Raw genomic sequence first — 26,559 nt, 5'->3', positions numbered from 1 at the left:
ACAGGCCAGCGTGAGGCCAGCGCTGAGCTGGGCATGCAGAAACCAGGGAGAAATCGGCCCCATTTACAAAAGGCTTTGCTTTTTGGGGGGCTGGCTTTGTGAAGCCTTTGTGGGTTCTAGCAGTGACTACCATGTCATGCTGTGTTCCCTTATGGTGTTCCCATCCAGCACCCTGGATGCCAGCAGAGGAAGACTACTGAGTCCCTCCTGTGCTCCAGGGCAACAATAGATGTTAAAGCTTTCAAGGGAGGGAAGGGAAAAAACTTGCAGTGATACTGCACTGGTTTGGTTAAATGGGGAGCCACTTGGCAACTAAATTTGATAATGCTTTTGTCCACGGGTCAGAGGTTAAATATGTTCACACTAATCCCCTTCATCTAGAATTAAAGGACAAGAAAGTTTTCTCCGTAGCTTAGCAAGAGGGCTTTTCCCATCGCGCTTTAAACAGTATTTGCACAAGAAAATTAAAGGTGGCCCATTGGTCCCAGTGCCATCGTGGCTGTACAGCTCTGCCACGCTCCCATCTCCTTGCTTGTTTTGGTGAATCCACCAGCTTGCATGATGCCTGGCCTCATCACATTTCCCCATGTGTGCAGCAAGGAGCACAGGGAATTCTTGCTGCCATTTGCTGTCAAGGTGGCAGAAGCAGCCGTGGTTTGGGAGGCAGGGAGATTCCCGGCTGCAGGAATGCGCGCCAGGACTCAGATTTCAAGTGCTGTCACAGGACATTACTGTCAGACAAAGGGGCTCTGTGCTGTGCCCCTAGGACCCACTGCCCCCAGACCCTCTGTGAGCTGGGGCCAGCACCTGAGCATCCAGAATCCACTCTTGCACCCAAGAGAAAATCTGTGAAGCATCGACTGTCCAGCACAGCCCAGCAGTGCCAGCGCTGCCTCTCCCCACCGGGACTGCGGAGCCGAGGCGAGCACGGGAGGGATAATTACCTCTAAGCATCCTTAATACTAAACTGCATTATCTCCAGCTATGGAGAAAAGCATGATCCAGAGGTATTTCCCCCTGAAGCCTCGTTGGGTTGCTCTCAGAAAACCCTCCTGAGTCCTGGGAAATGGTAACAGAAAGTCACAGGCAGCCCAGGAAGACGTCAGCTTGGTTTTGGTAAGGAAGTGTGCCAGCTGCTCTTGCTGGCTGCTTGTCCCAGGCATTGCTCTGGTCAAACTGCAGAAGAGGATGCAGCAGGACAAGCCACAAACAGCATAAACCACAAACAGCATCTCCCAAATCTGCTGCTGGAGCAGATACATTGCAGACGGCAGTTGGTGGCCAGTGGCACCACTGAGACAAGCCCCAGCCACTGGCAGAGTCATGCCAGCTTCCTAGTGGAGCTGGCCTGACCATTAATTATGGTGCTACACTGAGTGTGAGTCAAGCAGAATTTGTATTTCAGTGCGATTTATAGCTCACATCACCAAACTCACGTGTTATGTTCCACTTGCTCAGAATCTGTCATTTCCACACTGGAAGAAGCAGTGTGCCATACATCTGCAGCACCACCGCGAGGTTTTGGGCTGGAACCATTTTGAGGCAGAGAGAGCAAAGCCAACGTGAGGAGATAAGACAAATATGTAATAAATTGAACTCAATGTACGTTTGCCAAGAACAGGGGCGGTGTGTGCCCGTGTGACAGTGCAGCTCCGGTGCAATGCCCCCTCCACCTCCTCCAGGCTCCCACACACTCCTTGGCAAACCCAAGCCAGTAATGGGTTTGCTGGGATGCTCTTCTATGGAAAAACACCGAGAGCTCTGGCATATAACACAAAAATAATTTAAATTTTTTTAAAAATCCCCGTGCAGTCATTGAGCAACACTTGCCACGGGACCCAGCGCGGGGGCATCCTGCCACCTCTGCTCCCAGGTTCCTGCTCTCACACGCCAGACCTTTCTCCCTTTGTACCTCCACTTATACTGCACGACTGTTTTGAATCTCTAAAATAATGTGACAAGTTAATGATGGCACAATTATCTAAATGTTTAACAGACATGTTATCTAAGTGAATCGGATTGAGATTCCATCCCGCTGACAATAAACATCAATGGGAGAGCAGAAAGTGATAGGCAAATTATCGCCAACCCTGCAATTTCAATGCTATTAAATTTGGAGGAATAACAGCCCTGAGGCCTGTAAACTCTGAATAAAATAGACCCTTGTGTTTGGCCAACTATTAAATCAAAATGCTACCAACATCCCAGCAAAAGAAAGAAACGGGGGGGAAGAAAAGGGGGGAAGATATAGAGCTTTTCAATTTTCAGTTACATGTTGATTTTATTAATTCTTTTCTGCTGCTGGTGTCTCAGGGCAGAGGATATGAGGGATATGAGGGATGCAAGTATGGGATGTAGGAAGGGAATGCTCGCAGGGGATGTGGGCAAGGGGGAGTGAAGGGTCCTGTGCCATCCTTGGTGGCGCGGCTGGGGGCACGCCAACCCCACAAATCAAAAAGCCAACTACTTGCCAGAAGCAAACATGCTCTATAGTAGGTGTCGCTCATGCCCACGTGAAATTGGGTCAGGAGTAAATCTGTGCTGTCCCGCTGACTGACACCGGCTGCCGTGTGCTAACTGCCTTGGCACACGGGAGGAAACTCGAGACGAGTCACCTCTGATATTTATAAACGTCAGCACGAGCCCAAAACCCGTTAGCACGAACACCGCTCGTGTGCACATCCCGACTCCCAGCGGTGCTGCCTGGGGGTATTCAGGCTGTCATCTCAATGCACTCTGGTTTTTCCTCTACATTTGAGGAGATGGGTAAGGAATTTTCCATGCTCTCCTCCCCAGCACCAAGCTTGTGCTGCTGGAAGATGAGCCAAAACAGTTGCTGCTTTTCCTATTGCAGCGGGACGGGGGCCAAGGACAGTACACACCCGGAGAGGGCGTCTCGGCCCCGTGTCAATGGGGCTGCACACAGCTCTGCCAGCACCCTGCTTACAAGCAAGAAGTACTTTTCTGTATTTATTCTTGTTTTTTGCCTTGCCTCAGGAAGTGGGGTGTTAGTTTATTGCTGTAGAGATGAGCAGTGCTTGGTGCAGCACATGTACAACAGCCCAGCTCTGTGTTACCGTCATTCAAAGCAGCAGGGAGGGCAGTACAGAAAACAAATAACATAAAGGGGGCTCTGGGTGCTGAGAGTCCACCTGAGAAATAGCCCCATATGCTGAAAGAAAACCCCAGAACCCTTAATCTCCTGCACAAAGCTGTAGGTCATGTGGGCAAGCAGTGACTTTTGTGAAGAGGTCCCACATCTCCCCTGAACACTGTTTTTGAGTGATGTGGGTAGATTTGGTCAGCCTGTACCAGACACGCTGCCCAGCTTTTGATGCCATCCCTGAAGGCCTCTACCTGCCCCTCTACCCAAAAGGGTTAAGCATTTCTTTTACCTGGAAATTTGGAAGGTCTTTTGCCAGCCAAACTGAAGCTAAGGGCAAAGGGAGGACACCCAAAACAAATCTGTTCTGGAAGATGCTATTATTTGAGAAGGGGGTTAATTATAGCAAGGCAGGGGAGGGATGCTTTCCATGCCAGCAGAGGAGAGGAAATGATTCATTTTGGCTGCCCTGGCCACTCAGGCCCTCTCTGCCATGTTTACAGCTGGAGGCAGTAATGACAAGCTCCCCTTGGGTCTGTGTCCCCCTGCTCTGCTTGCCCGTTGCCCTTTGAGTTTTGGCACAGTCCAGCCCCAAGGATTCACCAGCCAAAGGGGGTTTAATCCCTACAGGAGTGTGAGGGTTGTTAGCCACACTGCTCTACATCTGCAGGATGGTTTTGGGTGCAGGAATCATTGAGCTCCAAGGCTGGGCTCCCACTTGTCATCCCAGGATGCACAACAGGTCTGGGAAATAGAAGGAAAAGGGGAACCAGCTGCAATTTGCTTGTCCACTTTCAACCCCCTGCCTGGGCTTGGGTTGTTCAGCCCTGTGCAGCCAATCCCTCACCGTGCAGGCTGCCCCTTCACAGCCCTTCTCCTCAGCCTACAGCACACAGGGCTTCCAAACAGACCTGGCATGACAAATCCCAGCTGTATGGGTATGGACAGGGAGGGCAAGTACTTCAGGATTTATGGACTGGTGCTTGGCCAGCACAGCTCCATGTCGGGGTGGTGGCCGGAGCCATTCCTGCCTGGTGACACAGCACTTTGCATCGATCCTCGCACCCCCAGAGTGAAGTCAGCTGGGTTCTCTGTGCCAGCACCAAGCACAAACTCACTGCCAGTGGCATTTATCAGGTCTTTCAGCACTGAAAGATGAACCTGTGCTCAGTTAAAGCGCTCCCAATATAGCACAGGAAGAGCAGGCGCTCTGTCCTGCTCCAGTCTAGATTTGGAGGGTGAAGGGCTCTACCTGGGACTACCCAGCTGTGAATTCCCCCAAGCAAACCTTTCCCAGGCACGGCAGCTTTTGCAAGAGGCTTAAAGGCTTAAAGAGATCCTTGTGCTCCTGATGGTGGCATCTGGGAAGTGCCAGAGCAGAAACAAGGCAGAAACCAACTTTTGGGAGGTGTTTGGACAGGGACAAGTTTTACGTGCAAAGGGGACAAATGACCTCACGTTTGCTGTGCCATTGTTTCCCATGTTAATGCTGAGCAGTGGTGTAATAGCACTGCACCAGCTGGTGCCCAAATCTGTGCTTTAGTGTAAGAGGAACTGGGGCTGCCTGGGCAGCACAGAGGCAGGAATTGCAGAGGGTCCAGCTCTCTGTTGGGCAAAGGGTGACAAAGGCAGCCCAAATGTTGAAACCTGTGCCTAAATGAAGGGTGGAAGGGGAGGGCCACGTACCGGTGTGTGTCTGCCGGTGCGTCTCCAGGGCATCTTCCTTCGAGAACTGGGCACCGCACTGATCGCAGACCAGGGCTTTGGCACCCGCTGGGAAGAGAAAAGGGAGAGGAGGATTATTTGAGGGACACAGAGACACACACCTGAACGTGCACATGGACACTGCTGCTGCCATTAGCACTCCACGACCAGAGCCATGCAGGGGTTTCACGTTTAATGTCCCCTGTGCAGCCAGCAAAAGCAGTGCCTTGTTCAGCCCTGTGTTCCTGTCCCTTGCACATCACAGCAAAATACAGAGCTGCTTGCCAGGAAAGGATTATTATTATTATTTTTTAAAATCATTAAATTTCAATGCATTTCATTAGCACTGCAATTTATCCAGTTGCAATTTGCTTCCTGTCCCTTCCCATCGTGGCTGGTGCTGCTGGTACCCAAAGATGCACCTGATCAGGGATGTGGCTGGAACAGGACAACTGAGCAAGAAGCTCAGAGGCATCTCTGACTATTGGAAAGAGATGTGGGACTGGGGGCAATTCTTAGAATATTACTATCAACATGTGCTTCTGGTTTGGGTGAGGAAAAACCCAGGATACCCAGGAGCAGGTAAGTAACTTCCAGATGAAACCAGATTAATGGTGCACCATATCCAACAGCATTGAGGGACAAAGCCACAGCCCCATTTCAAGATTTGATTTGTATGTTGTGAGGAGCTGAATGTTACAGAGCAGCATTCAAGGTGGGGGCACTGCCACGCAGAATGCTCTGCTGCCCATTTCCAGGGGTCCAAACCACCCCTCTCCTCCCCACCCCACCGAGCCCTCTGTCCCACAGTTAGGGTGGGATTTGGGGAAAGGTGGGTGGAGAAGGCAACAGGGAGAGAGGTATCACAAGACGCATTGAAAAGAGAATTCCTTTGCCTTTAAATTGTCTCGGTAACGGCTGGCTCGCAGGCAGAAATATTTGGCAGCAGTGAAATTAAAAGTGATAAATTTTCTCGCCAAGAGCTGATCGATAATAGAGGTCTCATCTGTTAATCAATATGACAGTCTGCCTGTTTACTGTGCATATGTTGTTCCCCGCCGCCCTCGCTGCGATGTCAAGTTTGCATTCAAAACAACCTGAGTGCACCTGGGCACCTCGGCTGCTCCAGAGGGGCAAACACACCCAAACTTTGGGGTGCTCCAGGGTGGCTCCCTCCCAGCTGCCACCGGCCAGGGGAGCACGGGCCCGGCACAGCAGCAGCAGGGATGTGGGGCAGCGGGATGCGGGTTCCCCCCTCCAGGCACAGCAGGAAGAGGCAGAGTGTGTCCGTGCAGGTGCCGGGATGGGGAGAAGCGGCCGGATCCATAGGGCAGCAGTTCGGGCTGCCCTCAGCCCCGCACTCGGGGCGGGCAATGCGCAGCCCGCAGTTGCCAAGGCAATGGCTCTCCATCGCCACTCAAAGCTCCGCCGGCCCCAGCGCAGCAAGGTGTGATCCACGGGGACGTGGCGACCCAAATCCCCGAGGATGCAACAACTGTGGCAGCAACAGGCTGTGGCCGGGCGGGGCGGCCGCCGGGGCGAGCCCGCTCCCTGCGCTCCGCTGGCCCTCCTGTGCTCCGGGGGCTGCACCGCGGGCCAGCTCAACACCGCCTTTGCCTCCACCTCCCCCGTTTCCAGCGGGATCAGCGGGGAGCAGAGACGTGCCCGTGCCCTCCGCAGGCTGTGGCCGGAGGGAGGCACAGCCAGGCGAGGCAAAGGCAGCCAGCATCTGGCTGGGGGGCGGGCGGAGGGGGGGAGGAAAAATTCCTGGCGAGGCGAAAATAAACAGGGCGAACGCAGGGAGGAGCCGGGCGCACTGGCTTACATAAGGAAGCACAGTGTGTACCAAAACAGCGGACCCAAAAAAAGCCGGAGCTGTCAGAACAATGAGTACAGACGCGGGGCATTTACAGCAGGCGCTGCCGTACAGTTTTATTTACAGTACCTCTTATCAGCGCGGGAACAGCACGCCGCCTGCCAATTTCCAAAGGCCAGGACTGCGTGTTCTTTCCCTCAAGTAGATGTGTACTCCAGGCGGGGGGAGGTTTTTCTTTTTTTTTTTTTTTTTTTTTTTTTTCCTTTTCTCATCAGCAAAACAAAAACTGATACGGAGCCAGAATTCCTGTAATGTACACACGCCGGCGGGGAGGGGGAGGAGGAGGAGGAGGGCGGCGATTGAATATGTAAATAGTTCAAGGTTAATTTTACTATGTGAGTCACCGGGAAAATGTCATCCAACATCTGAGCTTATTATAACAGGGCTCAGAAAAAAAAAAAACCACCACGGCTTGCTGTTTGTTATGAAAGGGAGCAGGACACGTTGGAAAGCGGAGCTCATGGCAGGGCTCTCTTCTCCCCCCTTGCCTTTCTCCCCGCTTTAAACAGGAACCATCAGCCTCTCTGAACGCAGGCGCAGGTTTGGGCAGGGTATATTTAGCCAGCGCCTCGTATCGCCTACAACACAGAGATATCTCCAGAAGATCTTGTCGATGGCATGGGACGGGACTCTGCGTGCTGCCAAGTATCGGCCGTGTTTCGGCGCGGGCCCTGCTGCTGGCACCAGCCCCCCTGCCGTACATTTATATCCGCACAAGCCAATTTACAGCCCCTGCCTAATAAAGCTCCGGTGCAAACGGGTGAGGAGCCGCTGCTCGCTCCGTCCTGCGCGATCTGCGCAGTCACTGCTGCCCCGTGCGCACCCCAAGCAAGGCTGCAGCTGCCCAGCTCTGCAGTGCCCCCAGCAAAGCCACAAGGACGGGCAGAACTCAGGCTGGACTTGATGATCTTCCTGATCTTGATGATCTTTTTGAACCTTAGTGGTTCTATGATTCTATTATTTCATTTCCCCCCCGAGAAATGCTGTAGGGCGGCTCTGGGGAGCGGGATGCCCCACGGATCACGACACAGGCAGGGGCTGCAGCTCCCCCACAACCAGCCAGGCTCAGCTCGGTGGGCTGGATGACAGAGCTCATCTTCTTTCAGCCACCATCAGCCCAACAGTCCCTCCCAATGCCCATCATTTGATTACTTTATTGGGGAGGAGAAACTTCTGTGGGGCTATGGAAGTGGCACTGTGAACTCTAGCTCAGGAAAAGAGAAGGAATAAAGGAAAAAGAGGGACTGCCAGCACACTCTGGAGGAGGAGGAAGATGGCTATGGGAGGAGGAAGATGGGAAATTGGTGAGGAGAGTGGTGGGGGAGGATCCAGCCTTCCCTGCTGCTGTTTCGGCACAATGGCCCCGTCAGTAGAATGTGACATCCCCTCCCTCATCAGAAGGGATTAATAAAAATTTGGGATTATATATTATTAACAGACTGTAATTGGTGAGAAGATGGAGATGGGGGGGGGGGGGAAATATGGATTAAAAAAAAAATTGGCAAGAAAATTTATGCGCTGCCGTTGCTTTACTACCTAATTAATTCAGTAATTTCAAAACCAATTTTATTTATGTTCCGTTTACCACATCAGAAGTGCAAAGAAAAAAGCACCAAACCACAGTGATGCTAAAATAATACCTCAAGGCATCTATTTTTAATCAGTGAAAAAAAAAAAAAAGGGGAAAAAAAGAGAAGAGCCAGCCCGGCTTCTATACAATCTCTGCCGGGCAGACCACCAACTCGGGGAGCGCAGCAGCCGAGCCCTCTGCAAGTGCCTTCCTGGCTGCCGAAAACAGAGCTTGTCAAAAAAAAAAACAAATCCATAATGGCCTGAGGCTCCTCTCCAATCTATTTTCTGCTCAGCTGGTTTTAAATGAAGTTATTATGAGTCATTAAAACACCCGCAAGCCTGTGGAAGTCAGCCAATTACAATTTTAAATTTAGCCTGTTCTCTATCCCATTCTCTTGTTTTCTTCTTTTGCCCACATCAAGCCGCTTTTGGATTTTTATTATTGCCATTATTATTATTATTATTATTATTATTATTATTATTATTACTACTATTACTATTACTATTACTATTATTTCCCTTCTCCCCTGTTTCACCCGAGTGGAAGAGACAAGTCATGAAAATCTCTGTGCTAAAAAGATACAGTGGAGAAACCCAAGAAGGGCTGAAAAAAGACAGAAAAGACAGAGCTGCAGAGCAGGCCTGGAGAGTCAGCTTCAGCTCCTGCTACCCAAAGTGCCAAGGAAAGGTAATAATTAATATCAGAAAAAGTGAGGTGTGGGCATTACAGAGCGAGGAGGAACCTTGAGTCGGGGTGCTGCAAACTCGTGTGAGGAGGATGCTGTGGCAGCATCTCACGGGCTGCCCTGGAGAGCCTCGGGAAAGCACCCGGAGTGATGGAGCAGGGGCTCGGGGCTGGGTGAGGTGGTGGTCAGCAGCAACACCATCAGCCAACCTTGGCCAGGCAGTGCCACCAACTCCTGCACCACACGGGGACCGCTGGAGCAGGGAGTATTTTCATTTAAAAAATAATAATTAAAATTATTAATTATAATAATTAACTTGGGATCCCAAAGCGGCAGGTTTTTACACAAGCCCCTTTCCTGCTGCCCCTGCCAGGGCCACTCTTTCCAGCAGCATCCTCTCCACAGGGAAAAAACGACAGACCCCATCCCTGGCAGCCCCGCACGGCGAGCGAGCACGGCGCGTACTGCACAGCCCATAAAACTCCAAACAGCCTCCAGACACTCCTGCAATCGTCCTCCATCAAAACACTTTGTCTTGCATACAGAAATGCGGCGGGGCGCCGCGCGGAATACCAAATCAGCCCGTGACGGTGCGGGGAGGCGGCTCCTTGGCAACCGGGGGGGCTTCGCCACCGCCGCCGCTCGACAGGAAACAAAATCTGTCAAGCCTGTTGGGCAAATGATAAACATTAGCGGTATTAAAAACAACACAAAAGCTGCGTAAATGGCTGGCGAGCGTGTGGGGAGGGGCGGGCAGGGATGAGGGGGCTCCTGCCCCACTTGCCCCCCAGCCCAAGTGAGGGGAGTCTCCGGCACCACAACCTTGGGGGAAGTTTGGGAAGGTTCCCCCTCCAGCAGAAGGCGGGTGGGCAGTGATGGCCACGGACATTGTGAGGGAACGAGACGGACGGACGGACATGGGACGCGTTGGGCACATGTGAGGGGTCCTGGTACCCCGCTCTGCAGCCACCTCCAACAGCATCAATAGCATCAGTAATGTCAATAACGTCAATAACGAGGGGTGGCCAAACCAAGGGAGCGGTGAGAGACGGTGGGTGAAAAATAAACGCGTTTCATCAGGTGAGGGTGGGGAGAAGCAAGAATCTGGCTTCAGCCCAGCGGCCAGGTCCAGGAACCCGGCCAAAACAGGAGCTAAAAAGCAAACCATAATTTTCTGGTCTCAGTTCAGGCTCTTGAGGCAGAGAGGATGGGGAGGGGAGGGGTGGGGGCTAAGAGAAATGTATTTTTCATCAGCCAGTGTATAATTTATAAACAGCATTAAACAGTTTTTGTTTTCTTTCTTCCTCTCCCCCGTGAGCGCGGCTTGGCCGGCAGTCAAGCCTGCATTAATTTCTGCTGTGGGTACAGTGTGTTCTTGGATGCACATCTGCGGATGATCATAAACGCGGGAACGCTGGCAGAACATCCAGACCTGCCGGCAGGCCGCTGACATCACCCGGGACCGAGCGCGGGACGCCGGCCAGGCGGGGCGGGGGGGCGGCGGCCCCGGGAGCCGCGGCGGTACCGGCCCGGCTCCGCCCCGCACATCCCAGCGCCGGGGACAGCGGGCACCGCTCGGCGGGGCTGGACGGCCCGCGATCAGCCCCCTCCTCTTCCACTGGGCAGAGGGAGCGAGGGTGGGATGCGCCGTCCCTTTTCTGTCTGAGCTGCCATCCCCAGCAGCACGCTGGTCCCTGCTCCTTGGGCAGCTCGGCCATCACCCAGCGGGACCCTGCGGCTTTCTTCTGCCTCTCCTGATGATGAAGGAGCATATTTGGGTGGGGAGGGAGGGTGTGAAGCAACACGGCAGGGGTCTGCAAGGCTGCTGCCTGTACGTTGCCCATGCTGCCCATGAGCACCCCTGCGTGCTACTGGCTATTCCCGTTGTTCCCAGCCCAGAGTGGAGAAGGGCAGCACAGCCATCTCCACAGCAGCCATTTCTGCTGGATGGAGAGGCAAAGCAAGCTGGGACAGGCAGAAACCCCCTTTCCTCCCTGTCCTGGGGAACAAATCCAGATCACAGCAGGGGCTGAGTAACCAGCATCCCAGGCTGAGGATGAGCACCCACTGCATCAATTCTGGCGAGGATGCAACTGAGGGAGCAGCAGTGCTGGGATCAGCCTCTCTGGTCAAACCACTGGTGCTCTGAACCACAGAGCCAGCAAGCTGGGTCTCCCACCTTGCCTTCCCTGACAATTTGCTTTCCCGGGAGAAGGGCAGCTCTCAATGTCAGCATTAGAGGTCTCTGAGTTTCTCTGCCAGCAGCATGGGCAACAGGTAGGGAAAGATTTTGCATGGTATTAAAGGCTTTACATTTACACTTTATACTGAGAGTCAACATGGAGCTGAGTATCTGCCCTTCACCTGCATGGCTGTGGCACACCAATGCTGTGCCCAGCCCATCCTGCCACAGAGCACCACAGCCCCCCAGGGCTGCTCCCCAACCAGGGCCTCCATAGGAACCTTCACCATAACCCATGAACACTTGGGTGGGGAAGCTGCAGATGTCAGCCCCCTTAAAGCCTTTGGCACTGGGGCAGGAGAGGGGTGCTGGGGGCACGATCCACCCCACTGCAAACTCCTCGTTAAACACACGGTCCATTGGTGTGGAGGCAAAGCTGCCTTCAGAGCTGAAAACAAGCCCTGCACACTGCTCCAGCACAACCTCACTGTGTCCAGGACTGGTGGCAGGGGGGAGGCGAGGGAAGAGGTGCAAAGGTCTCCTGCTTTAATAAATAACAGCACTGGAATTCACAGCGGCTGTTTGCGAGCTGGAGGCAGAGCTCTCCCTGCCCCCCCCGTCCTCGCCGGATTTACAAAAAAAAAAATAATAATTAATCCTGTGTGATGACAAGCTTGGCTCAGTGTTCACTGTACATACTGTACCCACAAAGCTGGCTGCCTGCCAGGGACAGGCTGTGAGCCAGCGCGACCATAACAAACACAAGCCGTGCGTGCCAGTGCTGGGGGGAGCAGCATCCTTAACCCCAGTCCTGAGGGGGACCAGAATCCTCAACTCCAGCACTCAGGGGGACCAGCATCCCCAGGACCTCCCCCAGCAACCTGCTGCTGCAGGCACCCTGAGGAGCTGGTGCCTGGCCCAAAAACTGGTGGGATGGAGATGGGGTCAGGGCTGGGTCTATTGACCTAAACATCAGAAAGCAGCAAGTGGCCAGACGAACTTCCCCAGGACAAGAAGACAGTGGGGAAAACAAAATGAAAACAGACAAAAAAATAGATAAAAGTGTATATAACGACTTAAAATACAATACAGCTTCCCTGCCAAGCTACGTGCAGGGAGATCTGTGGCTACTGTACCTGCCACCCCCCAGAGATCTGTCCTCAGAGCAGGAGGACAAGGACTCCCGGTGGTGTCCAGGTCCAGGGGTCCTGTGGCTGTCTCCAGCTCCCCACATCAGACTCCCAGCTGTGCCAGGACTGTACCCCCAAGGGGAACATCAGCTGACATGGACTTGCAGAGCACAGGTCTTCCCTCCAATGCAGCGCTCTAGCCCTCCCCTATCTATTTAATTAAAGGCCCTGCAGCCTGTGAACCTGCTACTTGGATTCATTAGTCAGAGAACGCCTAATTCTGCAGTTTTGCTAATGAACCTGAGGCCGGGGCCCGAGGTGGAAACAACGCTCACGCTACAAGCAGGGCTGACCATGAGCAGCTGCGTGGCATGTAGAGTTTGTTATTCTGAGCTGCTTGGTCTGGAAAATATTTCCACAATTAAAGAACTGAAAACAAACTCCAAAAAAGAAAATTTAAATAAATCAAATTACTGGGCACCGGAGAACAAGTTTGCAACGTGCTGCCCGGGGAAGGGTGCAGCCGGCTCTGCACGTGTCTGCTGCAGGGGAGACGTGTGAGCTGAGCAGCCACAGCGTCCCTGGATGGACAGACAGAGCAAGCCCCTGTCCCCAGCCCAGCCCCCCTCCCAACGCACCTGAGTGAGCCAGTAAGTGCATTCGCAGCCGCAAGCTGTCCAGGAACCGCTTCCCGCACAGCTCACATCCGTATGTCTTCATCCCACTGTGCAGCTTCCTAGGGGAGAACAAAGAAGGGTGAGTCCTGAGATGGGGGGAAGTGACCCAAAACAACATCGAGAAACTGCCTGGTGCTTCCTGCAACCCACACTTTGCCCAAAGACACTGCTGGCTTGAGAAGCACTGCAGGGAGGGCACGGATGGGGGTCTCATGTGACTCCCCAGGACTGAGGAGACAACCCTCTCCCTGTCAGTGTTTGTCATTGTTGCTATTGTTGGAGTCTTTTAATAAACCTGATAAATCTGCAATCTGGAGTTAAGGCAAAATCTATGCTGGCAAACTCCTTCCCCATGTTCTGAGTGTTTTTGAAAAAGGCACTGTAATCCAAAAAAAACCCTGACCACTTTAAGAGGTTGTTTGTGTGCATTTCTAACCAAATCCCAATTTCCATCCAAATTCAGCATGACACAAATCACAAGCAACAAACACAACCAGCAGCTCACAAACAGGAAACATGCCACTCACCGTTTCCTGGCAGGTACACCCTGAGCTACACCCAGGCAGCATTGCACAACCTCCAACTGCACCTCCCACCCCACAGTGCTGAGCATCCCCCACATCCTGCTCCCCAGGAGGGGCCTTTCTGCCCAGGGCACTGCCCACAGGCACTGATCACACCAAGGGGTGTCAGGCTCAGCCACAGTGGCCAGACTCTGCATTATTGCCCATTCTGTGGTGTGAAGACATTGATGCTCCATCTTTGTGTAACCGAGCTCTGGACTAAGTGGAATGACCTTTAACAGGCAGCATTAAAGGAGCACAGTCCAAGTCTAAAACTCTCAATGAACCCAACCCAATTCCATCTCCTTCCCAAGACATCGCTGTTGCCCCTGGCAGCCCTCCAGACCCATTTCCCCTCCCCTTTGGGACCAGCCACTGCTCAGCCCCCACCACCCCACAGGGGAGGACTCTGAGGCTCGGTCCCCACAACAGCCTCTGCTGCTGAGGGATGTGGAGGGACACGGTGCCAGGAACATGTGGAACGGACACTTGGTGCTTTATTTTGCCACCTCCACCGGTGACAGACTCCTTGCAAAGCTGCCTGGCTCTGTGCTGGACAGCCATGCTGACCAATGCCCCTGACCCCCAAATGCATGGACTGCTGCCCCAGCAGCCCTCGCTCACCACGAGCTACTCAGATCTGTGCTGGGGAGGACTCGGGACAGCAGCACGTGCAAAGTTTCAACATCGGATGCTGTAAACAGAGAAGTATTTGTGTGTGTTGAGGAGTAACACAGCCCAGAGCTGTGTGCTGACCTCTGATCACAGCCACCATTTATCATCGCGCCACAGCAGGACGAGAGTATTTCTATTGCCTTGTGGTCATAGACAAAACAGGAATGGTCCTGTCCAGGGCTGGATGTGGACCCTCTCGTGGGAGGGCTCAGCCCCAGCTGTGCAGGCTTGCGAGGACCATGTGCCTGTGAGCTCCTGCTGTACTTCCCCTGAGGTGTAAGTTCTACTGGTGCAAAGCAGCTGCTGCTCTGACTCCAGGCAGGATCGCCCCTCGCTGCTGCAGAGAGCCCAGAGCCCCAAAGCACCCCTGCCCCACGGGGCTCAGGGGCTTGTTCCCTGGCTGCTAGCCCTGCATCCCACCTTGCAGGATACTGAATAGCAGCATGGGAAAAGTTGGAGCAGGAGAAGACCCCCTGATGTTCAGCAGTGAGTGAATGCTGCAGAGCAGAAGGGAGAAGGAAGGAGCAGGAGTTGGTTTCAACTCTCAACTTTGCTGTATAATGTAATTATTAATCAGGCTTGTCCTGAATTCACTGTGTCATAGCAGAGGATTAGGAGTCATGCACGAATTCAGGCCAAGAAGGTTTACAATCCAAAGGATTTATCTGCCTTGCAAAAATAAATAAAACACCAGCCTCCTGACAGGGCTCCGCTGCCAGTGAGCAGCTCAATAAGTGACAACCTTCTCATTTTGCATTTTTAATTTGGGACATGCCTGTCACACTCCCTGGCTCGGGCTGTGCTCACTCCTGCACTTAACACCGAGTTAAAACCACTTTGTTAGGAAGACCCATGTCATGCTCTGGGTCCATACTGCCCCTTCTGAGGCCAGAATGCCTTTTCCCTGAATCACAGTCTAACTGGTTAATTAGTTCAAGTAAAACATGGAGGTTTGGGGTTTTTTTAAGCAATTCTCAATAAACAGAAACAGAAGGACAAGTTTCCTACCCCTAAATCTCCCAAACCTATGGCTAGCACAACCTCTTCTCCCATCTCCCCAGCACAGAGTGGTGAAACAAGGAAATGAGGAGACCCCAACCGCACTGGTGTCACTGGAAATCCACCAGCCACTGCCCAGGGCACTACGATGTCCCCAAGTCACATCCTCTGTGCATTGTTTCAAGGGGGCACAGGGGTGCTCAAAGAGTAATTTAGTTGCAATATCTCTATCAACAAATTTCAGCAGCAACAAAAGTTTTCCGCTCGGCACCCGCTTCTAGGACGTTCTTATCACTCGCCATCTTGCACGGTCCCTTTCAACAAGGTCTTAAAGCGCTTTATCTGCTCCATTTCCCGGTAGCGAAATATGATTGAAGCGTTCTATTTCTGCTCGCCGGATTAAGGAGATGTTGCAAAACTGCACAAAAACCTGGCAGATGTAAGCAAGGTATTACGGCTGCTTGGGCTGTTAAGATCTGAGGGGAAAGATCAATATGTGCTTCTGAAGTTGTGCCTCCAGAAAGAGGGGGCGGGGGAGTGAAGGGCGTTAAAATACATCCCAGCACTGCCCAAACTCTGCCAAAAGATAAACCACGCTTTATTATTCTGGTATGAGGCTGAAACTGTGCTCCTTTCTCCTGCAAAATCCCTACAAGCCAAGCCAAGAAGGCGCCCATGGGACTGGGAACAGAGGCAAAGTGGAAAAGTGCCTTTTTTGTAAAAAGAAGGTTTTCCTCTAATTCCCACACAATGTCCCACTTAAAGAGCATGGAAACAAAGTCAGCCAAAGCCTCCCGGTCCCGAGATATCACTCGAGGATGCTCCTGCACAGAGGATGGCCCAGGGCAATGAGGATGCCCAGAGCAACAAGGATGCCCATGGCACAGAGTCCCCGGGCCAGATCCAACCTTCCCAAGTGAGCCTCAGCACGGGGCTTTGGCAAGGGGCTCTCCAGGTGGAATGCAAAGCGAGCATTACCCCTCCCCGCCCAGCACCGGCAAACAAAAGCCGGGCGAGGGGCTGGCCCCTCGCAAGCTGCCGGTAATTAAAAAGGCCTGTAAATGCCCCACAAAAAGCACTTCAAAGGGACGGCGACTCCAGCGAGACTGCGTGGTGTAAAAATTATGAGTTTTCCCCACAGGGTGCTTTGTGTGAAAAGGCCGGGCTCGGTGGCAAACGCCAGTGACCACTGCTCGGGGATGCAGGGGCTCGGCAGAGCATCTCAGGGTGCAGGAGTTTGGTGGAGCACACTGGGCTGGGGGTACGGCTGCAGCCCTGCTACCTAAAGACCACTGCAAGTGTCCCACTGCCACCACAAGCAAATCTCTGCTCTGCATGCCTAAAACCCTGCCTAAAACAGCCTTTCACTGTCTGTACTTGAGGAACTCTTGTATCCCAGCCCCTCTCTGCCACCCCTTTTGGGAAGCAGGAGACCCCCTCCCCTCCCTCCACGCTGAGCAAGACACATGGCTCTTGGCCGTTTGATTACTTTTAAGTGTGTATTTTTCCCCTCAAACAGAGTGAATACAATGGTTAGGAAATTTGACAGAAAACTATTCCAAGCCATTTATTGCCTTAATGCGCACCTTTGTCCAACAGGCAGTTTTGACAGGAGCGATAAATTCCAAATTTATGTCAACAGAGCATATGTTGAACACCTCATTTCTGAGCTAAAGCGGCATGCTGCCCCATAAATCACCCTTCTGTTTGAAATGAAAGTAGATTACGGGCCCATGTTATTGAGCAGTTAGAGCCATAGTCATATAAATCAGAACTTTTAACTCCAGGCGATCCGTTCTGCAATTAACTAAAGGGCACTTTGTCATCTCCGGGCCAGGGCACAGCTTGGCAGGGTGGCCAGCTACCGAGGGAAGGCAAGAACCCCTCGCTGCCGAGGAAAGGCACCAGCACAGCGAGGTTCACTCGGTACCTGTTGGAGCAGCGAGCCCCAAGACAAAGCCTAGAGCAGTGTGTGACTGGAACACAGCCTGGCACGGGAGATCCACGGCTGCAGGGGCTTGCACATCCCTGCCCACATCCTGCTTGATCCATGTTTTGGACATGAAACACAGTGGGGGCATCGGGAGGCTGCATGATACAAGCAGATATAAGCTAAAAGCATGATACAAGTCCTGTCCAGTCCAAAGCCAGGCAAAAACATGCACAAGTGTGGTGCTCAGAGTCCTGCACTGACAGAAATCTGTACTTGGGACTTCCACAGCGGTTTTGCTGCATCTCCCAACACCCATGCACAGGTTGAGATCTTCAGCCCGCTGATTCCCCACATCCATCCTGCTGCATTTCCCTGGTTTGCTCCCCTGCATCTCCCAGGAATGCCATGCCACAGGACAGGGGGTCCTGCGGGGATGTGGGGCTGGAAGATGCTGTGGGCAGTGGGACCAGAGGATGCTGTGGGGCTGGGGGATGCTGGGGGGGCTCAGCCCAGTGAGTGCTGGCAAAGGGTGCGGGTGCAAGGGGCAACTCACACACATGGGAGTGTCACAGCTATAAAAAGATTCAGACACTAAGTATTTCCTTTCCTATAAAATATTCATTGCTGCACATGAGTACCAGGGAGTGCAAACCTCCAGTGGTTCTAACTTTGTGCTGCAGCAATAATGGAGTTTTATGGGAGCCTTCTGATTCTATTTACACTGGGCCATCACAGCAGTGCCCTGCCAGAGGGGCAGCCACCAGCCAGCACAGCCCTACCATGGCAGTCGTGATACACTGAACACTGGGCAGCCAAAAGGGGATCAGTGCCACTCTGCATTCCCCAAAAATCTTCCCTGCCACCCTATTTCCACCAGTGACTCTTGCCTGGGTAAATCAATATGAAATTGATTCATCCCCAATCTATTTTATCAAGATCAAGGCAGTGGCTCTACATCTCGTTTCCAGGGGGCACAGAGCAGGAAGCCAAGGTCAGGAGACACAAACCCCACATTCTCCATCCTCTGACACCAGCCTCACACCTGAGCTGCCAAGAGGGTGATTTTTCCCCTGATGTGGCTATTTACAACACTTGGTGACTGATACTGGAGTGTGTGGGCCGTGGTCCTGGTGGCTCGGCTCCTGCAGTCACCGCTCTGCCCTCAGCTCCCAGCCCCGCGGATTAAAATAGCAGGGAGAGCTATTAAGGGCACAGGGAAGGGGGAAGGGAGCTGAGACCTTCCTTTCGCTTTAATAAATTAAGAAGAAGAAAAAAAACCAACCGAAAAACCTGCCCTCAAACCACCACTGCTGCTAAAATAAACAAATAAATAAATAAATCTTACAGGAGCTGCAAATAAAGATTTTACTATTTCTGAATGGTTTAATATAAAAAAACCCAAACAACCAACAAGGGGGAGGGGACAGCTATCAATAGAGAGCACTGAAATTCCCTGCCTGTACAATATTTATACTTACCATGAACTAATTTATGAGTCCAAACCAGATGCTGCGGAGTGACATCATTCCAGATGATGCCAACACTTCCCCTTTGAAAAAAGCCAAGGAAAGAATTCCACTGTCCTGCCTTACCTGACGAGAATCAGGCCACAAACACCAAATGTACAATCCCAATATTTTTTTAGAGACTGCCCACAACAAATATGAACAATATTTTTCCCTTTGCAGAGGGCAGTGACTCTCAAAATTTGCTGCTGGCCTGGGCCAAGCACGTGTGGAAGCATTTCCCATCCGCTGCTCCCAGCATCCCACCGGAGCGATGCTTCCAGCTCCACAGGTTGGGAAAAGACAAACTGCCTACAGCAAAAAGGCAGCATACAGATTTTTTTTAACGTATTCCAAGGCCCTGGTTTCAGATCCGTGTTCAATGTTCAATGTTATTGAATGGAATTCCTCAGGAGAGAGCTTTATCCATGTGAACATTCCCTTTGTGTGTCCCAGACCCCCAAGCCAGAGAGTCAATGGGCTCGCACGAGGTGGGACAAGCACGGATGGGAAACCATCAGCTGGCAGTGGGGAGCTGCCCATCACAGCAGGACCGTGGGGGCACAGACGCTGCCCCGGGCCCAGAGCTGGCTGCATCTGCAGCTTTCAAAAGCGGACTCAGAATGCACCCACTGCACAATTTACTCAAAGTCCACTGAGTGACGGTATCGGGCGTCAGCAGCTTCTGCCAGCCCAGGGCTCGGCCCTGCTCCTCTGCTGCAGCACCTGGGCACTGGAGACCGATGTGAACAGTTGTGTGATTCCACGCTGTGACAGCGGGGCTGCAGCGCCGAGCAGCGAGGGGTTAACGCGTGGCCATGCACGCGGCCCTGCTCGGAATAACCGCGTCCAAAATCATCATCCCCATTCTTCGGGCATCTGCTGACAGTGACGTGCTGAGCACTGCGAGAGGAGCTCGCTGCTGTGCCGGGCAGCCTCGGCCCCGGGCACCGCGCTGAGCCGACGTGACACGGGTGTCAGAGGCATGGGGAGAGCACGGGGGGAGCTGCTTCTTTTAAAGCACACGAGATCTCCACAGAACAGCAAAGTGACCTTCGCGCTGGGTACATCTGCCGCAGCAGCGGCGTGATTATGCAGATGTTTTGATTCCTAATTCAGAAATAATAAGCGGTTCACAGATTCCAAGTTTAAAAATATATTCATCATCTGGTTTCCGTAGCAGCACGTGTGCCATTGGAGCACCAGCAAAGTGCTGGCCTCGGCCACTCCTTCCTGCCGACCTTCAGGATGCTTGGGACACCTGGCTCTGAGCAGCCTGGGCTAGTGGAAGATGTCCCTGTCTGTGGCAGGGGCTTGGAGCTGGATGAGCTCCTCCAAGGGCCCTGCCAACCCAGACCTTTCTGGGATTCCATGACACGGGGAAAACATTCAGCATGATGCATGGGATGCTTTGCAGAGATGAGTCCTGGGATGGTCCAGGCAGCACCATCCTGCTGCTCCCCAGAGAAGGGGGAGCCTGTAGCTCCTGAAGCCCGAAGGTAATATTAAAAGCCCCCAGGGAACCGAAAGCAGGGAGACAGGGGAAAGTGGATATGCTACTGGGGTACTGGACCACAGAGAAACTTAAATGAGGGGGAGAGTTTTAGGGTGGAGGGAATTTTGTTTTAATTTCCACTCTCTTTGAGGACCTGACCACAGGGCTAAGGCTGGACATGCATCAGAAACAGGTGGGGCAGTACCCCAGAGCTGCCCCAGGGATGAGCTGGGATGGGCCCAGGAGCTGCTTCCCTGCAGTGTGCTCTTCTTGAGGGAGTAGGAACAGCCCCCAGGTGCCAGATGGAATCAAACCACAGCTTGGCTGCTTTGTTTCCATGAGGGAGATGTGCTTCCCACCCCTCACCTCCCCATGGAGATGCTGCCAATGCTGATGCTCCTCCCTGGTGCGTCCCTGGTTTCTGCCCCTGCTCGCCTGGGAACTGCAGCCAGGAATGGGCACAAGCCACAGAGAAATGCTGCTGCTCCCATGAGCGGCCTAGGTCCTGAGGAGTTTTATAAGGTAATCAAATATGCAAGAGATTCAACAAACTAATTTCAAGCACACACCTGGGGTCCTCTGATAATGTCGGTTGTGCCTATACAGCGCAAGGATTAAAATTTCATAGAGTCATGATTTCATCAGTCGCTAAACTACAAAGGATTAATTAACAGCCAGGGAAGAGCTCATGGCTTGGAAATACAGTCTTAAGGAAAATATCTATCTTGGCTCTCCAGATGTCAGCACACAGATGAATAAAGCTTTGATGAAAACACTTTCTTATTATTAGCAACTCCAAAACATTGTGTTTTTGTAGCTAGAATTAAGGATGCCCAATTCCAACCTGCCACCGCCTGGATCTGTGCATTGTCACGTGCCTTTCTGGAGGGCTGGTTCAGGCTCCTGGGATGTGACTGTCTGGGACACACTGGGGTTTTATGCCCGTATTTTGGGGATGGGCAGAGACACCTCTCTTAGAGAGGGATGGGAGAACCCCAAGGATGCAGGAGTCCAGCTGTGAGTCCTGCCTTTGCTCTGTGCACACTGCCTGCCCCGTGCTCACTGGTTCCCAGAGAGTCTCCCCAAGTATTCCTCGTGCTGGCTGGGCTTCAGAAGTTTGGGAAGGAGAAGAGGCGATGGCCTCGGCACTGGCAGTGCGAGTGGGGAGCGGCAGCGCATCCCCCTTCCCCGAGAAGATGAATTAGGGAGCTGTCAGCGAGGGACAGGCGCAGCAGCCGTGCTGCTGTACAGGGGCAGTGGAAGTGTCTTTGATTAATGAAACTGTAACGCTGGGCTGTTACACAGTCCTTCTCCGCCAGGAGAGATGCCCTCGGACAGGCTGGGAATGCCCCGCTCCACATGGATTCCCCAGACCCTTCTCCCAGCCCCGGACTGATCTCCTCCCGTCCTCCGCCGGCACCGCTGCCTTTGCCCAGGCCTGCGCCGCCTCCTCAGGAGTTCCCAGGGAGGACAAAGAACTAATTATTTCCAATTACAAGTTGGGAAGTGAGCATTATGCACCTTGTCAAGGCAGCAAATTAATGCATCTGCACTGCGCCCGGCTTTGGGGGAGCCCTAAGTGACCAGGGAGAGGAGGTAGCAGCAAGAGAAGCACCTCGGCAGCTCAGGGATGGGGCCACTGCTGCAAAATTCCCCTCGGAAATCACGTATTTTTGGGAGAGAGGACGGAAATGGGAAGTGTCAAATGGGAAGTGTCCTGAGCGGAGCGCTCGGCCCTGCACGGTGCGGCTCTCGGGGCTGCCGCTGGATGCGCTGCCAAAGCCCCGGCGCGCACCGGGAGCGAGCGGCGCTGCCCGGAGCGGCACTGGGAGCTGCCAGCTCAGCCAGGGATGCACTGGCAGGGATGAGAGGCAGGGATGCACAGGCAGGGATGCACTGGCAGGGATGTACAGGCAGGGATGCACTGGCAGGGATGTACAGGCAGGGATGAGAGGCAGGGATGCACAGGAAGGGATGCACAGGCAGGGATGCACTGGCAGGGCTGCACAGGCAGGGATGAGAGGCAGGGATGCACAGGAAGGGATGCACAGGCAGGGATGCACAGGAAGGGATGCACAGCCAGGGATGCACAGGCAGGGCTGCTCGCTGCTGCGGGGTCCTGCTCCGGCAACTTCCCCTGCAGTTCCATGCTCCCGCACTGCTCCCAGTGCCGGTGCACCAACAGGAAGACGCTGCCTCAGCTCTCCATAATTAGTTTTGCTCAGTGTACAACATGTTTTGCTGAAAAATAAATAAATACCTTCCGGGCGAGCCAAGCTCTGAGCGGGACGCCAGCACTGACAACACGCTCCACTCCCCCTGGCCCCGGCCAAAAGTACGCGGCGTCCCGAACCCGGGCGTTGCTGAGCCATCCTGGCACCGTGGGACCTCCCTAAGGAGGCTTGCTCACGATTAATTCACTTATGAGCAGCCTCACCCCCTCCCCAACATGCACAACAGGTTCCATGCAAATTCGGGAGCTTTTAAATTATACCGTTAATGAAAGCAAATAAAGGCAGTTAAAAGGCAATTTGCTCAATTGGTGTTAATATTTAAGCACAGCATGTGCAAAAACGAGATCGCAGAATTTGGTCTTTCCAAGAGAAAACTTTTGGTCCCGACTTTCCCGAAGAATGGACAGATCACACCAGTGAGTGCTGTGCCCGGGATCAGCTCTGGAGCCCCCCTGGCAGCAGCCAGCCACTCTGTTTAAGGGAATGTCCCCTGTGTGCCCCAGCAGCTCCACAATCTCCATGACACTGGCCATTCCTTCTCTGTCAAGGGGTGCAAGTGCCACCCCCTTCCATGTTGGCATCCCCACAGCCCTAGTGCCTTCCTGCAAACCTTTCCTGAGGGCAGAACCACAAAGCCACCCCCTGTGCCTGTGGGACTTGAAACACATCTCAAGAGGGGCATGGGCAGACAGAGGTGTCACGGGTGTCACTCCCAGCACTGCAGCCCCAGTGCATCCCTGGCTCAGCACATCCCTGTCACAGATGTAAAACCTCAACACGCTGGGAAGATGTGCCAGCAAACAGAGAGGACAAACCACCACGCAGCACGAGCTGCCCTGGGATACCTGAGGCACAGCATCCCTGCCAGGCACACTCTGGTCACTGCTTCCCGCAGTGTGATGTTGGTGTCATAGCAGTAATAAATTCTTAAATATATAAAACTGGAATCAGTGACCTGGCACGAAATTATCACAGGCAAAAGCAGCTGATGATGCCCCTCAGTGCAGCCCCACTCCTGGCCATGCTTTGGCTCAGGCCATGCTTTACGATGCTCTTGCATAAATTCGCTTTCAAAACAGGAGCTGCCAGTGAATGAGACCTCGATTTCTAATGGTTGGAAATATTTTGTACACTCTGCTGCTCCCTCTGTACCCCTTTGTCGGGGCTGAGGGCTGACGGCTAAAGCGGGTACCAAAAGACCATCTGTAGCTCCCGTCTTTACAGAGAAGTTTAAATAGGGGGATGAATGAGCACAGGAATTAATGAATGATAAAGCCGTATGGTCCCAGTCAGCCTCCTACGCCGGGATGTGGCATTCAAACCCTCCCAGCCTTCTGCCACAAAGAGAGGTTTCTAAGCTACAAAAAAAAAATGGGGGAAAAAAGGGGGGGGAGTGGTGCATGCAAGTTTTTAACAACAAATGCAGTGACTTGCCTCCAGGTTCCCACCCGATTTCCCTGCGCCAGGCTGGGGAAAGGCATGCAGGAGGGGAAATTGGGGGGTTCCCCAGAGCCACCTGCAGCTCTCCTTGATACTGAGGGAAGGGAGAGGAGTCTGGGGCTCATCCATGTGCTGGGTGGGGGTTGCAGAGAGGGCACCTCACATCAGCAAGGGTGGGTAGATTTTGGATAAGCTGCCTGGACTGACCATGCTGCATCCACTTGGCCAGCCTTTGTAGAATACCCCCACCTTATCCATTTGGGACAACTTAAAGATGCCTGGTAAAAACTAAGGAACCAGGAAAGGCTGAAGGGTGTTTCAGGTGAGGGGTCAAAGTGAGGGTGTGCACAGAAGCACATCCATTAGAAACCAGCTCTACCAACAAAAGGTAAAGGAGATAAACCCAAGGCTTAAGGAACAGAAAAGAAGCCTGCTTGCCAGTGCCAGAGAAAAGATGCTCCAGCTCACAGTACAGTTGGCTGGAGATTAACAGGTGACACCCAGGGAGAGACATGGAGGACATGGAGGGAATCGCTGCTGCTGCTTACGGGGGGCTCCTGACAGCCCAGGCACACTGACAAGGCAAACTCAGGATCAGACACCCCAAATCAGTTCAAATCCTGTTCAAGAACTGGGGTCTGCTGGGAGGGAATATCTGTTTCCAAAACAACCCAGAAGAGGCAGAGGGAGTGTGGCGCAGTACTGGAACAATACTTGTGTTTTAAAAGCTGTCATGTGTAAAGCATTAGTGGTTTTGAAATTGCACTCTCAAGTTAATTAAATGGACAATCTTTTGTACATAAAAAGTGAAAGCACACAATCTAAAGCTAGGAAGAGGATGTGTCTCTTTGGAGTAGGGTGCTGCCTCTCCTTGCCCACTCTCCTGCTCCAGGTATCCCAAGGGAGCCTCTGTCCCGGTGTGCCAGCACAGTGTCGGGGAGGCTGTTTGCTCTGTACTGAAGCATTCAGCAGCCCCAAAACCCAAGCCTGGGCACTGCACTGAGCCATCTCAAGAGTCCATTTTCCCACAGGAACCACACATGCCCCATTCAGGGATTTCCCCTGCACAGGGATGTTTTACTGGCTGATGGCGGTGCGAACACCCGTGGCAGTTATCTCCACTGCAGTAAAACACCGACCTTCAGTTTTAGGCAGGAGGTAATGTTCACCATCGATTGGATCCACCATAAGCTGTTGATAATTACCATTATCTCTGGGTTAATCTTGTGAGAGGTCAACAGTTTTATAAAAAACTTGCAAGCTGTATCTTTTACCTTCCAACTTCATATCTGGGTCAAAAGGTCAATTACTGCAGTTTGCTGAGCTGGGATTTCAGAAAAAAAATGCCTGCTCCCACCCCAAAGCCCCACTGGTGCTTGGGGGACGTGAGCAGGCACCCACCCTTGCACAGGCAATGCACCCAAACTCTTGGGCTGAGAAGTCCAGGGGAAGGGTTTTCTCAAGTCAGGGCTATCTCATGAGCTGAGCTAGGGGTGGCTGCAGGCAGATGGAGGGGTTGGGGCCCACCCCAAGCACTGGGATGTGGCCAGTGGGTTCTCTGTATAGCTGGGGAATGCGGGGTCCCTGTGTGGCTCAGGGCACAGGGCTCTGGAGATGGCAGCTGCCTCCCTGCCCCCGGTGCACAAAATGTGTGTTTAAACTCCTGGGCTCTGCTGCCACACCTACCCATGGAGGTGGCAAATAGAAGCAGAGCAGAAACCTTTGGAGGGGCTGGGAGAAGCCCCAAAAATAGATGAATCTTTGACCCACACCGTGCCTCCCTGTGCTCTGCATCACCCAAGACCATCGCTGCTGTTGTTTCACCCCCCTGACAGGATGCTGCCAGGCAGCTCTGGCAATATCTCGCTTGGGGAGCAAGAAAATCCTTCGGTGCTGCTGCAGCCCCTCCCGTGAGTGCAGCCCGGGCCCGCGGAGCATTGCTCAACTGCTCGGCAGGCAGGTGTCATAAACAAGCAGGCACATGGCAAACATATCGATTTCCCAGAGCTTATCGCGCAGCAACCAGTGCTCAGTTACCAGGCTACTTTAATATGTAATTTACTGCGAGAAGGGAGAGCGGGGCTGAGGGTGGATGGAATATTTACTGTGGGATGGCCAGGGAGGTGGAAGGTGTGAGCAGGAGGGAAGTACAGTGTCTCCTGCCTCCAGACATCCTTAGTATTTTCTAACTATGAAAAAAAACCCCCGGCCCCTCGCTGCTGCGATGGAGTGTTTATACAGATGCCATTAATCTTCTTCTGCAACTGTTTATGCTATGAAAATATGGCCTTAGCTGCCCAGGCTCTCCACCTCCTTCATTTAAATTCAGATGCTTAATTTCTGCCAAAACAGAGCCCACCAAAATTGCCTCCATCCAGTTCTGGTGCTCAACTTGCCTCATCATCTGAGAACTGCCTGTCAGAGTAGGGAGGGACCCCAGGTGAGAGCCTGGAAAAGCGGGAGAGAGGTGGCATTTCAAGGGCTCTTCCTCTCCAGCTTAGATGAGACCAGACATGAAAGCCAAGGCCAAAGCCCAGCCTGAGATAATGCTCCCACCCTGCACCCAGTCACCCATGGGGAGTGGGGATGCTCGTCCTGCCTCAGCACCTTCACCTCCCAGGGAAGGTGTTTTGCCAGCAAGCTGCACCCCCAGAACACCAGCAGGGTTTTGGTGGGGAAAGTACCATCCTGTCTCCCTCCTGGCCCTGCCCTGCATCCCAAGGTATTTTGCAGATGTGACCCTCAGGAGAATCCTGGGATCCATGGGAGGTTGGTGTTTTCAGGG

At 53.0% G+C, this 26,559-nt stretch overlaps 1 protein-coding gene across 6 annotated transcripts in view; it reads right to left on the bottom strand.

Moving 5' to 3' along the window:
- Positions 1-26,559, bottom strand: part of ZBTB16 (zinc finger and BTB domain containing 16) — a 54,848-nt gene that overhangs the window by 14,500 nt on the left and 13,789 nt on the right. For 4 of the 6 annotated variants that reach the window (XM_086861271.1, XM_086861272.1, XM_086861270.1 and 1 more), the window contains exons 3-4: positions 12,892-12,989; positions 4,790-4,876 (exon numbers count right to left, since the gene is read on the bottom strand). In XM_086861271.1, the coding sequence (XP_086717397.1) occupies positions 4,790-4,876; positions 12,892-12,989 (185 nt within the window). Of the gene's footprint in view, positions 1-4,789; positions 4,877-8,223; positions 9,610-12,891; positions 12,990-26,559 lie in introns of those variants that run through there. The other 2 variants (XM_086861274.1, XM_086861273.1) reach the window with 1 other exon arrangement.

Source organism: Cyanistes caeruleus, chromosome 23 (genome assembly GCF_971803275.1).
Source record: "Cyanistes caeruleus chromosome 23, bCyaCae1.hap1.1, whole genome shotgun sequence".
Lineage (NCBI taxonomy): Eukaryota > Metazoa > Chordata > Aves > Passeriformes > Paridae > Cyanistes > Cyanistes caeruleus.
Note: the sequence above shows the minus strand (reverse complement) of the source record. Positions and strands in the feature narration are given on the sequence as shown.